This window comes from Pseudophryne corroboree, chromosome 5 (assembly GCF_028390025.1).
Source record: "Pseudophryne corroboree isolate aPseCor3 chromosome 5, aPseCor3.hap2, whole genome shotgun sequence".
NCBI lineage: Eukaryota > Metazoa > Chordata > Amphibia > Anura > Myobatrachidae > Pseudophryne > Pseudophryne corroboree.
Genome location: NC_086448.1, coordinates 837,100,910 through 837,114,846, shown reverse-complemented (window position 1 = coordinate 837,114,846; position 13,937 = coordinate 837,100,910). Strand labels below are relative to the sequence as shown.

At 52.9% G+C, this 13,937-nt stretch overlaps 1 protein-coding gene across 4 annotated transcripts in view; it reads left to right on the top strand.

Moving 5' to 3' along the window:
• RBM43 (RNA binding motif protein 43) overlaps positions 1-13,937 on the top strand; it is a 52,887-nt gene that overhangs the window by 27,313 nt on the left and 11,637 nt on the right. For 2 of the 4 annotated variants that reach the window (XM_063924588.1, XM_063924586.1), the window contains exons 3-5: positions 226-330; positions 414-615; positions 1,301-1,395. In XM_063924588.1, coding sequence (XP_063780658.1) covers positions 432-615; positions 1,301-1,395 — 279 coding nt within the window. In that variant the 5' untranslated portion in view covers positions 226-330; positions 414-431. The remainder of the gene's footprint in view (positions 1-225; positions 331-413; positions 616-1,300; positions 1,396-13,937) is intronic. The other 2 variants (XM_063924587.1, XM_063924585.1) reach the window with 1 other exon arrangement.

Below are 13,937 nucleotides of genomic sequence, written 5' to 3'. Positions count from 1 at the left end.
TATATATTTTTAATATTTATAATTTCTGATCAGCCAGCGCTGGTAATCCATCCCTTTTTTTTTTTGTCTTGCTATTTGCACCATTAGGGGACTTACCATCCCCTTACCAGCTGCTATTGATAGCGCACCCACCCTTCTCTTCTTTTTATAGCGTTGGCCATTAGTCTACCGACGCAGATTTATCCCCCCCCCCAAGCTGACATTTTTCCTGACTCTTCTTACTAGGTATAACAGATGTACCCCCATGTGTGAGAGTCGCCCTGTTTAATCCCCATCACTAGGCCGAATGCTGCACGTATCCCTGCACTGTCACAACGAGTTGGGTCGCTGGTGTGTATATTGTGCGTCCTGCTGCGTCAGGTGTCGTGTGTATGGTGTAACCTAGTTTTCCTGTCCTGTTTCCTGCGTTCCAGGTCCTTGCATTCATCGCCATGGCCGATAGCCGGGTGATACAAGTGTCTGGACTGCCAGTGCGCCTCTACGATGATGACCTAGTGCGAGATAAGCTATTAATTCACTTCCTGCGCTCCAAAAACGGAGGTGGGTGTGACTTGGATGTCCGTTACCCCACGGAAGAGGAGGGCGTGGCCACGCTGACCTTTGAACAGGAAGAAGGTGATGCATTATTCCGTCATTGTATATTTAGTTATTATTTTATAATATGTCCAAACCTAGATCAGACTTAAATCGTAATCCAGCAACAGTGTTATTGGCTGCCTTGGCACCATATATCTTCCTTGGCACCATATATCTTCCTTGGCACCATATACTGTATCACCCGTGGCACCATATACTGTATCACCCGTGGCACCATATACTGTATCACCCTTGGCACCATATACTGTATCAGCCTTGGCACCATATACTGTATCATCCTTGGCACCATATATCATCCTTGGCACAGTGTACCCTGTGGACAGGTAACTGTCTAATTCTGCCACGTAAAATTGGGACTGTATACAATGATTTGGTAAGTACAGATCGGTGTGATGGAATTATTGGTGACCGGACTGTAGCAGCATTAGGGGAACATTTACTAAGCAGTGATAAGAGCGGAGAAGTGAGCCAGTGGAAAAATTTCCCCATCAACCAATCAGCAGCTCTGTATCATTTTATAGTATGCAAATTATAGATGTTACTTCAGTGCTGATTGGTTGCCATGGGCAACTTCTCCACTGGCTCACTTCTCCACTCTTATCACTGCTTGGTAAATGTCCCCCTTAGGCCTCATTATAGGCTAAGCCTGGGCCGGATGATAAATATTCTCCTTTTCTCTTGTCTCTGATGTGTGTGATAACAGTGGTGAAGAGGATGCTGGGCAAGAAGCACACGCTGGAGATCAGTGACTGTACTTACCCGCTGACAGTGAGGCAGCCACTGCGCCACGGCTCAGAGGTAGGTACTCCAGAGACTCCGCTGTTGCTGCCGGTCCCTCGCTGACAGTAATACATAGTCTGGTAGCCATGCATCTCCCAGCACCGCTTCAGCAAAAGGCAATTCACATTTTACAGTTTCTCACTGAAGGGGAGGTGTACCAAGCCTTGGAGAGAGATAAAGAGGAGGAGTTGCCCAGAGTAGCCAATCAGCTCATGTCATTTCATGCAGTGTGCTAGATAGATGACCGTTACAAGCTGATTGGATGCTTCGGGAAACTTCTTCACTTTATCTCTCTCCAAGGCTTGGTACATCTCCCCCAACTCTGGATTAGGAGGACTTTTGTCCAGGAAAGGGGTCTGCCATAGATTTGATATTGTTAAAATGAGCCAATCAACCAAGAAAATTCCCCCTCCATAGTAATCAGGCAGAGCAACCGGAGGTACTGTATATAACTCACTTTATTCCCGTCTCTTGCTGAGACGGTGCACACTCGCCCACTGTACAGCGCTGCGGTAGGTGTGTGCGTTATATAAGTAACTGGAGATCTATTCTAGGCAATCAGACCAGAAAGGGTTCAATATCTCCTCATCCCCAGCACCTGGGAGAACAGATCAGACCAACAAATAGTTTCCCAAGAAATCCTGTTTTGGTTTTTTATTTAATTGCTGCACAAAAGTCTTTTCCCGATCTGGATACATAATACATTCCTACTAGATCTCCTTCCGACTGCAACACGTCCTGTGATGTGTCCTGTAACACGTCCTGTGATGTGTCCTGTAACGCGTCCTGTGATGTGTCCTGTAACGCGTCCTGTGATGTGTCCTGTAACGCGTCCTGTGATGTGTCCTGTGATGTGTCCTGTAACGCGTCCTGTGATGTGTCCTGTAACGCGTCCTGTGATGTGTCCTGTAACGCGTCCTGTGATGTGTCCTGTAACGCGTCCTGTGATGTGTCCTGTAACGCGTCCTGTGATGTGTCCTGTAACGCGTCCTGTGATGTGTCCTGTAACGCGTCCTGTGATGTGTCCTGTAACGCGTCCTGTGATGTGTCCTGTAACGCGTCCTGTGATGTGTCCTGTAACGCGTCCTGTGATGTGTCCTGTAACGCGTCCTGTGATGTGTCCTGTAACGCGTCCTGTGATGTGTCCTGTAACGCGTCCTGTGATGTGTCCTGTAACGCGTCCTGTGATGTGTCCTGTAACGCGTCCTGTGATGTGTCCTGTAACGCGTCCTGTGATGTGTCCTGTAACGCGTCCTGTGATGTGTCCTGTAACGCGTCCTGTGATGTGTCCTGTAACGCGTCCTGTGATGTGTCCTGTAACGCGTCCTGTGATGTGTCCTGTAACACGTCCTGTGATGTGTCCTGTAACGCGTACTGTGATGTGTCCTGTAACGCGTCCTGTAACGCGTCCTGTGATGTGTCCTGTAACACGTCCTGTGATGTGTCCTGTAACGCGTCCTGTGATGTGTCCTGTGACGCGTCCTGTGATGTGTCCTGTAACGCGTCCTGTGATGTGTCCTGTAACACGTCCTGTGATGTGTCCTGTAACGCGTCCTGTGATGTGTCCTGTGACGCGTCCTGTAACGCGTCCTGTGATGTGTCCTGTAACGCGTCCTGTGATGTGTCCTGTAACACGTCCTGTGATGTGTCCTGTAACACGTCCTGTGATGTGTCCTGTGACGCGTCCTGTAACACGTCCTGTGATGTGTCCTGTAACACGTCCTGTGATGTGTCCTGTAACACGTCCTGTGACGTGTCCTGTAACGCGTCCTGTGACGTGTCCTGTAACGCGTCCTGTGACGTGTCCTGTAACACGTCTTGTGATGTGTCCTGTAATACGTCCTGTGATGTGTCCTGTAACTCGTCCTGTGACGTGTCCTGTAACGCGTCCTGTGATGTGTCCTGTAACGCGTCCTGTGATGTGTCCTGTAACGCGTCCTGTGATGTGTCCTGTAACGCGTCCTGTGATGTGTCCTGTAACACGTCCTGTGATCTGTCCTGTAACGCGTCCTGTGATGTGTCCTGTAACACGTCCTGTGATCTGTCCTGTAACGCGTCCTGTGATCTGTCCTGTAACGCGTCCTGTGATGTGTCCTGTGATCTGTCCTGTAACGCGTCCTGTGATCTGTCCTGTAACGCGTCCTGTGATGTGTCCTGTAACGCGTCCTGTGATGTGTCCTGTGATGTGTCCTGTAACGCGTCCTGTGATGTGTCCTGTAACGCGCCCTGTGATGTGTCCTGTAACGCGTTCTGTGACGTGTCCTGTAACGCGTCCTGTGACGTGTCCTGTAACGCGTCCTGTGACGTGTCCTGTGACGCGTCCTGTGACGCGTCCTGTGACGTGTCCTGTAACGCGTCCTGTGACGTGTCCTGTAACACGTCCTGTGATGTGTCCTCTGATATGTCCTGTGATGTGTCCTGCAACGCGTCCTGTGATGCGTCCTGCAACGCGTCCTGTGACACGTCCTGTGATCTGTCCTGTAACGCGTCCTGTGATGTGTCCTGTAACGCGTCCTGTGATGTGTCCTGTAACGCGTCCTGTGATGTGTCCTGTAACGCGCCCTGTGACGTGTCCTGTAACGCGTCCTGTGACGTGTCCTGTAACGCGTCCTGTGACGCGTCCTGTAACGCGTCCTGTGACGTGTCCTGTAACGCGTCCTGTGACGTGTCCTGTAACGCGTCCTGTGATGTGTCCTGTAACACGTCCTGTGATGTGTCCTCTGATATGTACTGTGATGTGTCCTGCAACGCGTCCTGTGATGTGTCCTGTAACACGTCCTGTGATGCGTCCTGCAACGCGTCCTGTGACACGTCCTGTGATGTGTCCTGTAACGCGTCCTGTGATGTGTCCTGTAACGCGTCCTGTGATGTGTCCTGTAACGCGTCCTGTAACGCGCCCTGTGACGTGTCCTTTAACGCGTCCTGTGACGCGTCCTGTGACGCGTCCTGTAACGCGTCCTGTGACGCGTCCTGTAACACGTCCTGTGACGCGTCCTGTGACGCGTCCTGTAACACGTCCTGTGATGTGTCCTGTATCACGTCATGTCCTGTAACACGTCCTGTAACACGTCCTGTGATGTGTCATGTAACACGTCCTGTGATGTGTCCTGTATCACGTCATGTCCTGTAACACGTCCTGTGATGTGTCCTGTAACGCGTCCTGTGATGTGTCCTGTAACACGTCCTGTGATGTGTCCTGTGACGCGTCCTGTAACACGTCCTGTGATGTGTCCTGTAACGCGTCCTGTGATGTGTCCTGTGACGCGTCCTGTGATGTGTCCTGTAACACGTCCTGTGACGCGTCCTGTGATGTGTCCTGTTACACGTCCTGTGATGTGTCCTGTAACGCGTCCTGTGACGTGTCCTGTAACGCGTCCTGTGATGTGTCCTGTGACGTGTCCTGTAACGCGTCCTGTGACGTGTCCTGTAACGCGTCCTGTGACGCGTCCTGTGACGTGTCCTGTGATGTGTCCTGTAACGCGCCCTGTAACACGTCCTGTGATGTGTCCTGTAACACGTCCTGTGATGTGTCCTGTGATGTGTCCTGTAACGCGTCCTGTAACGCGCCCTGTGACGTGTCCTTTAACGCGTCCTGTGACGCGTCCTGTGACGCGTCCTGTAACGCGTCCTGTGACGCGTCCTGTAACACGTCCTGTGACGCGTCCTGTGACGCGTCCTGTAACACGTCCTGTGATGTGTCCTGTATCACGTCATGTCCTGTAACACGTCCTGTAACACGTCCTGTGATGTGTCATGTAACACGTCCTGTGATGTGTCCTGTATCACGTCATGTCCTGTAACACGTCCTGTGATGTGTCCTGTAACGCGTCCTGTGATGTGTCCTGTAACACGTCCTGTGATGTGTCCTGTGACGCGTCCTGTAACACGTCCTGTGATGTGTCCTGTAACGCGTCCTGTGATGTGTCCTGTGACGCGTCCTGTGATGTGTCCTGTAACACGTCCTGTGACGCGTCCTGTGATGTGTCCTGTTACACGTCCTGTGATGTGTCCTGTAACGCGTCCTGTGACGTGTCCTGTAACGCGTCCTGTGATGTGTCCTGTGACGCGTCCTGTGATGTGTCCTGTAACACGTCCTGTGATGTGTCCTGTAACACGTCCTGTGATGTGTCCTGTGACGCGTCCTGTGATGTGTCCTGTAACACGTCCTGTGATGTGTCCTGTAACACGTCCTGTGATGTGTCCTGTAACACGTCCTGTGACGCATCCTGTGATGTGTCCTGTAACACGTCCTGTGATGTGTCCTGTAACACGTCCTGTGATGTGTCCTGTAACACGTCCTGTGATGTGTCCTGTAACACGTCCTGTGATGTGTCCTGTAACACGTCCTGTGATGTGTCCTGTAACGCGTCCTGTGATCTGTCCTGTAACACGTCCTGTGATGTGTCCTGTAACGCGTCCTGTGACGTGTCCTGTAACACATCCTGTGATCTGTCCTGTAACACGTCCTGTGACGTGTCCTGTAACGCGTCCTGTGATGTGTCCTGTAACGCGTCCTGTGATGTGTCCTGTAACGCGCCCTGTGACGTGTCCTGTAACGCGTCCTGTGACGTGTCCTGTGACGCGTCCTGTAACGCGTCCTGTGACGTGTCCTGTAACGCGTCCTGTGATGTGTCCTGTAACGCGTCCTGTGATGTGTCCTGTATCACGTCCTGTGATGTGTCCTCTGATATGTACTGTGATGTGTCCTGTAACACGTCCTGTGATGCGTCCTGCAACGCGTCCTGTGACACGTCCTGTGATGTGTCCTGTAACGCGTCCTGTGATGTGTCCTGTAACGCGTCCTGTGATGTGTCCTGTAACGCGTCCTGTGACGTGTCCTGTAACGCGCCCTGTGATGTGTCCTGTAACGCGTCCTGTGACGTGTCCTGTAACGCGTCCTGTGATGTGTCCTGTGACGTGTCCTGTAACGCGTCCTGTGACGTGTCCTGTAACGCGTCCTGTGACGTGTCCTGTAACGCGTCCTGTAACACGTCCTGTGATGTGTCCTGTAACACGTCCTGTGATGTGTCCTGCAACGCGTCCTGTGACGTGTCCTGTAACGCGCCCTGTGACGTGTCCTGTAACGCGTCCTGTGACGCGTCCTGTAACACGTCCTGTGACGCGTCCTGTGACGCGTCCTGTAACACGTCCTGTGATGTGTCCTGTATCACGTCATGTCCTGTAACACGTCCTGTAACACGTCCTGTGATGTGTCATGTAACACGTCCTGTGATGTGTCCTGTATCACGTCATGTCCTGTAACACGTCCTGTGATGTGTCCTGTAACACGTCCTGTGATGTGTCCTGTAACGCGTCCTGTGATGTGTCCTGTAACACGTCCTGTGATGTGTCCTGTGACGCGTCCTGTAACACGTCCTGTGATGTGTCCTGTAACGCGTCCTGTGATGTGTCCTGTGACGCGTCCTGTGATGTGTCCTGTAACACGTCCTGTGACGCGTCCTGTGATGTGTCCTGTTACACGTCCTGTGATGTGTCCTGTAACGCGTCCTGTGATGTGTCCTGTAACGCGTCCTGTGATGTGTCCTGTGACACGTCCTGTGATGCGTCCTGTGACACGTCCTGTGATGTGTCCTGTAACACGTCCTGTGATGTGTCCTGTAACGCGTCCTGTGATGTGTCCTGTAACACATCCTGTGATCTGTCCTGTAACACGTCCTGTGATGTGTCCTGTAACGCGTCCTGTGACGTGTCCTGTAACACATCCTGTGATCTGTCCTGTAACACGTCCTGTGACGTGTCCTGTAACGCGTCCTGTGATGTGTCCTGTAACGCGTCCTGTGATGTGTCCTGTAACGCGCCCTGTGACGTGTCCTGTCACGCGTCCTGTGACGTGTCCTGTGACGCGTCCTGTAACGCGTCCTGTGACGTGTCCTGTAACGCGTCCTGTGATGTGTCCTGTAACGCGTCCTGTGATGTGTCCTGTATCACGTCCTGTGATGTGTCCTGTAACACGTCCTGTGATGTGTCCTGTAACACGTCCTGTGATGCGTCCTGCAACGCGTCCTGTGACACGTCCTGTGATGTGTCCTGTAACGCGTCCTGTGATGTGTCCTGTAACGCGTCCTGTGATGTGTCCTGTAACGCGTCCTGTGACGTGTCCTGTAACGCGCCCTGTGATGTGTCCTGTAACGCGTCCTGTGACGTGTCCTGTAACGCGTCCTGTGATGTGTCCTGTGACGTGTCCTGTAACGCGTCCTGTGACGTGTCCTGTAACGCGTCCTGTGACGTGTCCTGTAACGCGTCCTGTGATGTGTCCTGTAACGCGCCCTGTAACACGTCCTGTGATGTGTCCTGTAACACGTCCTGTGATGTGTCCTGCAACGCGTCCTGTGACGTGTCCTGTAACGCGCCCTGTGACGTGTCCTGTAACGCGTCCTGTGACGCGTCCTGTGACGCGTCCTGTGACGCGTCCTGTAACACGTCCTGTGACGCGTCCTGTGACGCGTCCTGTAACACGTCCTGTGATGTGTCCTGTATCACGTCATGTCCTGTAACACGTCCTGTAACACGTCCTGTGATGTGTCATGTAACACGTCCTGTGATGTGTCCTGTATCACGTCATGTCCTGTAACACGTCCTGTGATGTGTCCTGTAACACGTCCTGTGATGTGTCCTGTAACGCGTCCTGTGATGTGTCCTGTAACACGTCCTGTGATGTGTCCTGTGACGCGTCCTGTAACACGTCCTGTGATGTGTCCTGTAACGCGTCCTGTGATGTGTCCTGTGACGCGTCCTGTGATGTGTCCTGTAACACGTCCTGTGACGCGTCCTGTGATGTGTCCTGTTACACGTCCTGTGATGTGTCCTGTAACGCGTCCTGTGATGTGTCCTGTAACGCGTCCTGTGATGTGTCCTGTGACGCGTCCTGTGATGTGTCCTGTAACACGTCCTGTGATGTGTCCTGTAACACGTCCTGTGACGCATCCTGTGATGTGTCCTGTAACACGTCCTGTGATGTGTCCTGTAACACGTCCTGTGATGTGTCCTGTAACACGTCCTGTGATGTGTCCTGTGACACGTCCTGTGATGCGTCCTGTGACACGTCCTGTGATGTGTCCTGTGATGTGTCCTGTAACACGTCCTGTGATGTGTCCTGTAACGCGTCCTGTGATGTGTCCTGTAACGCGTCCTGTGATGTGTCCTGTAACGCGTCCTGTGATGTGTCCTGTAACGCGTCCTGTGATGTGTCCTGTAACGCGTCCTGTGATGTGTCCTGTAACGCGTCCTGTGATGTGTCCTGTAACACGTCCTGTGATGTGTCCTGTAACACGTCCTGTGATGTGTCCTGTAAAGCGTCCTGTGATGTGTCCTGTAACGCGTCCTGTGATGTGTCCTGTAACGCGTCCTGTGATGTGTCCTGTAACGCGTCCTTTGATGTGTCCTGTAACACGTCCTGTGATGTGTCCTGTAACACGTCCTGTGATGTGTCCTGTAACACGTCCTGTGATGTGTCCTGTAACACGTCCTGTGATGTGTCCTGTGATGTGTCCTGTAACACGTCCTGTGACGCGTCCTGTGATGCGTCCTGTGACACGTCCTGTGATGCGTCCTGTGACACGTCCTGTGATGTGTCCTGTAACACGTCGTGTGATGTGTCCTGTAACACGTCCTGTGATGTGTCCTGTAACGCGTCCTGTGATGTGTCCTGTAACGCGTCCTGTGATGTGTCCTGTAACACGTCCTGTGATGTGTCCTGTAACGCGTCCTGTGATGTGTCCTGTAACGCGTCCTGTGATGTGTCCTGTAACGCGTCCTGTGATGTGTCCTGTGACGCGTCCTGTGATGTGTCCTGTGACGCGTCCTGTGATGTGTCCTGTGACACGTCCTGTGATGTGTCCTGTGACACGTCCTGTGATGTGTCCTGTAACGCGTCCTGTGATGTGTCCTGTAACGCGTCCTGTGATGTGTCCTGTAACGCGTCCTGTGATGTGTCCTGTAACGCGTCCTGTGATGTGTCCTGTAACGCGTCCTGTGATGTGTCCTGTAACGCGTCCTGTGATGTGTCCTGTAACGCGTCCTGTGATGTGTCCTGTAACACGTCCTGTGATGTGTCCTGTAACACGTCCTGTGATGTGTCCTGTAACACGTCCTGTGATGTGTCCTGTAACACGTCCTGTGATGTGTCCTGTGATGTGTCCTGTAACACGTCCTGTGATGTGTCCTGTAACACGTCCTGTGATGTGTCCTGTAAAGCGTCCTGTGATGTGTCCTGTAACGCGCCCTGTGATGTGTCCTGTAACGCGTCCTGTGACGTGTCCTGTGACGTGTCCTGTAACGCGTCCTGTGACGTGTCCTGTAACGCGTCTGTGACGTGTCCTGTAACGCGCCCTGTAACACGTCCTGTGATGTGTCCTGTAACACGTCCTGTGATGTGTCCTGTGATGTGTCCTGTAACGCGTCCTGTGACGTGTCCTGTAACGCGCCCTGTGACGTGTCCTTTAACGCGTCCTGTGACGCGTCCTGTAACGCGTCCTGTGACGTGTCCTGTAACGCGCCCTGTGACGTGTCCTTTAACGCGTCCTGTGACGCGTCCTGTAACGCGTCCTGTAACACGTCTTGTGACGCGTCCTGTGACGCGTCCTGTAACACGTCCTGTGATGTGTCCTGTATCACGTCATGTCCTGTAACACGTCCTGTGATGTGTCATGTAACACGTCCTGTGATGTGTCCTGTATCACGTCATGTCCTGTAACACGTCCTGTGATGTGTCCTGTAACGCGTCCTGTGATGTGTCCTGTAACACGTCCTGTGATGTGTCCTGTGACGCGTCCTGTAACACGTCCTGTGATGTGTCCTGTAACGCGTCCTGTGATGTGTCCTGTGACGCGTCCTGTGATGTGTCCTGTAACACGTCCTGTGACGCGTCCTGTGATGTGTCCTGTTACACGTCCTGTGATGTGTCCTGTAACGCGTCCTGTGACGTGTCCTGTAACGCGTCCTGTGATGTGTCCTGTAACGCGTCCTGTGACGTGTCCTGTAACGCGTCCTGTGATGTGTCCTGTGACGCGTCCTGTGATGTGTCCTGTAACACGTCCTGTGATGTGTCCTGTAACACGTCCTGTGACGCATCCTGTGATGTGTCCTGTAACACGTCCTGTGATGTGTCCTGTAACACGTCCTGTGATGTGTCCTGTAACACGTCCTGTGATGTGTCCTGTAACACGTCCTGTGATGTGTCCTGTAACGCGTCCTGTGATGTGTCCTGTAACGCGTCCTGTGATGTGTCCTGTAACACGTCCTGTGATCTGTCCTGTAACACGTCCTGTGATGTGTCCTGTAACGCGTCCTGTGACGTGTCCTGTAACACATCCTGTGATCTGTCCTGTAACACGTCCTGTGACGTGTCCTGTAACGCGTCCTGTGATGTGTCCTGTAACGCGTCCTGTGATGTGTCCTGTAACGCGCCCTGTGACGTGTCCTGTAACGCGTCCTGTGACGCGTCCTGTAACGCGTCCTGTGACGCGTCCTGTAACGCGTCCTGTGACGTGTCCTGTAACGCGTCCTGTGATGTGTCCTGTAACGCGTCCTGTGATGTGTCCTGTATCACGTCCTGTGATGTGTCCTCTGATATGTACTGTGATGTGTCCTGCAACGCGTCCTGTGATGTGTCCTGTAACACGTCCTGTGATGCGTCCTGCAACGCGTCCTGTGATGTGTCCTGTAACGCGTCCTGTGATGTGTCCTGTAACGCGTCCTGTGATGTGTCCTGTAACGCGTCCTGTGACGTGTCCTGTAACGCGCCCTGTGATGTGTCCTGTAACGCGTCCTGTGACGTGTCCTGTAACGCGTCCTGTGATGTGTCCTGTGACGTGTCCTGTAACGCGTCCTGTGACGTGTCCTGTAACGCGTCCTGTGACGCGTCCTGTGACGTGTCCTGTAACGCGTCCTGTGATGTGTCCTGTAACGCGCCCTGTAACACGTCCTGTGATGTGTCCTGTAACACGTCCTGTGATGTGTCCTGCAACGCGTCCTGTGACGTGTCCTGTAACGCGTCCTGTGACGTGTCCTGTAACGCGCCCTGTGACGTGTCCTGTAACGCGCCCTGTGACGTGTCCTGTAACGCGTCCTGTGACGCGTCCTGTGACGCGTCCTGTGACGCGTCCTGTGACGCGTCCTGTAACACGTCCTGTGATGTGTCCTGTATCACGTCATGTCCTGTAACACGTCCTGTAACACGTCCTGTGATGTGTCATGTAACACGTCCTGTGATGTGTCCTGTATCACGTCATGTCCTGTAACACGTCCTGTGATGTGTCCTGTAACACGTCCTGTGATGTGTCCTGTAACACGTCCTGTGATGTGTCCTGTGACGCGTCCTGTAACACGTCCTGTGATGTGTCCTGTATCACGTCATGTCCTGTAACACGTCCTGTAACACGTCCTGTGATGTGTCATGTAACACGTCCTGTGATGTGTCCTGTATCACGTCATGTCCTGTAACACGTCCTGTGATGTGTCCTGTAACGCGTCCTGTGATGTGTCCTGTAACACGTCCTGTGATGTGTCCTGTGACGCGTCCTGTAACACGTCCTGTGATGTGTCCTGTAACGCGTCCTGTGATGTGTCCTGTGACGCGTCCTGTGATGTGTCCTGTAACACGTCCTGTGACGCGTCCTGTGATGTGTCCTGTAACACGTCCTGTGATGTGTCCTGTAACGCGTCCTGTGATGTGTCCTGTAACGCGTCCTGTGATGTGTCCTGTAACGCGTCCTGTGATGTGTCCTGTAACGCGTCCTGTGATGTGTCCTGTAACGCGTCCTGTGATGTGTCCTGTAACGCGTCCTGTGATGTGTCCTGTAACGCGTCCTGTGATGTGTCCTGTAACGCGTCCTGTGATGTGTCCTGTAACGCGTCCTGTGATGTGTCCTGTAACGCGTCCTGTGATGTGTCCTGTAACGCGTCCTGTGATGTGTCCTGTAACGCGTCCTGTGATGTGTCCTGTAACACGTCCTGTGATGTGTCCTGTAACACGTCCTGTGATGTGTCCTGTAAAGCGTCCTGTGATGTGTCCTGTAACGCGTCCTGTGATGTGTCCTGTAACACGTCCTGTGATGTGTCCTGTAACGCGTCCTTTGATGTGTCCTGTAACACGTCCTGTGATGTGTCCTGTGATGTGTCCTGTAACACGTCCTGTGATGTGTCCTGTAACACGTCCTGTGATGTGTCCTGTAACACGTCCTGTGATGTGTCCTGTGATGTGTCCTGTAACACGTCCTGTGATGCGTCCTGTGACACGTCCTGTGATGCGTCCTGTGACACGTCCTGTGATGCGTCCTGTGACACGTCCTGTGATGCGTCCTGTGACACGTCCTGTGATGTGTCCTGTAACACGTCCTGTGATGTGTCCTGTAACGCGTCCTGTGATGTGTCCTGTAACGCGTCCTGTGATGTGTCCTGTAACACGTCGTGTGATGTGTCCTGTGACGCGCCCTGTAACGCGTCCTGTGAGGTGTCCTGTAACGCGTCCTGTGATGTGTCCTGTAACGCGTCCTGTGATGTGTCCTGTAACGCGTCCTGTGATGTGTCCTGTAACGCGTCCTGTGATGTGTCCTGTAACGCGTCCTGTAACGCGTCCTGTGAGGTGTCCTGTAACGCGTCCTGTGATGTGTCCTGTAACGCGTCCTGTGATGTGTCCTGTAACGCGTCCTGTGATGTGTCCTGTAACGCGTCCTGTGATGTGTCCTGTAACGCGTCCTGTGATGTGTCCTGTAACACGTCCTGTAACACGTCCTGTGATGTGTCCTGTATCACGTCCTGTGATGTGTCCTGTAACACGTCCTGTGATGTGTCCTGTAACACGTCCTGTGATGTGTCCTGTAACACGTCCTGTAACGCGTCCTGTGATGTGTCCTGTAACGTGTCCTGTGATGTGTCCTGTAACACGTCCTGTGATGTGTCCTGTAACACGTCCTGTGATGCGTCCTGTGACACGTCCTGTAACACGTCCTGTGATGTGTCCTGTAACACGTCGTGTGATGTGTCCTGTAACACGTCCTGTGATGTGTCCTGTAACGCGTCCTGTGATGTGTCCTGTAACGCGTCCTGTGATGTGTCCTGTAACGCGTCCTGTGATGTGTCCTGTAACGCGTCCTGTGATGTGTCCTGTAACACGTCCTGTGATGTGTCCTGTAACGCGTCGTGTGATGTGTCCTGTAACGCGTCCTGTGATGTGTCCTGTAACACGTCCTGTAACGCGTCCTGTGATGTGTCCTGTAACGCGTCCTGTGATGTGTCCTGTAACACGTCCTGTGATGTGTCCTGTGATGTGTCCTGTAACACGTCCTGTGATGTGTCCTGTAACGCGTCCTGTGATGTGTCCTGTAACGCGTCCTGTGATGTGTCCTGTAACGCGTCCTGTGATGTGTCCTGTAACACGTCCTGTGATGTGTCCTGTGATGTGTCCTGTAACACGTCCTGTGATGTGTCCTGTAACACGTCATGTGATGTGTCCTGTAACGCGTCCTGTAACACGTCGTGTGATGTGTCCTGTAACGCGTCCTGTGATGTGTCCTGTAACGCGTCCTGTGATGTGTCCTGTA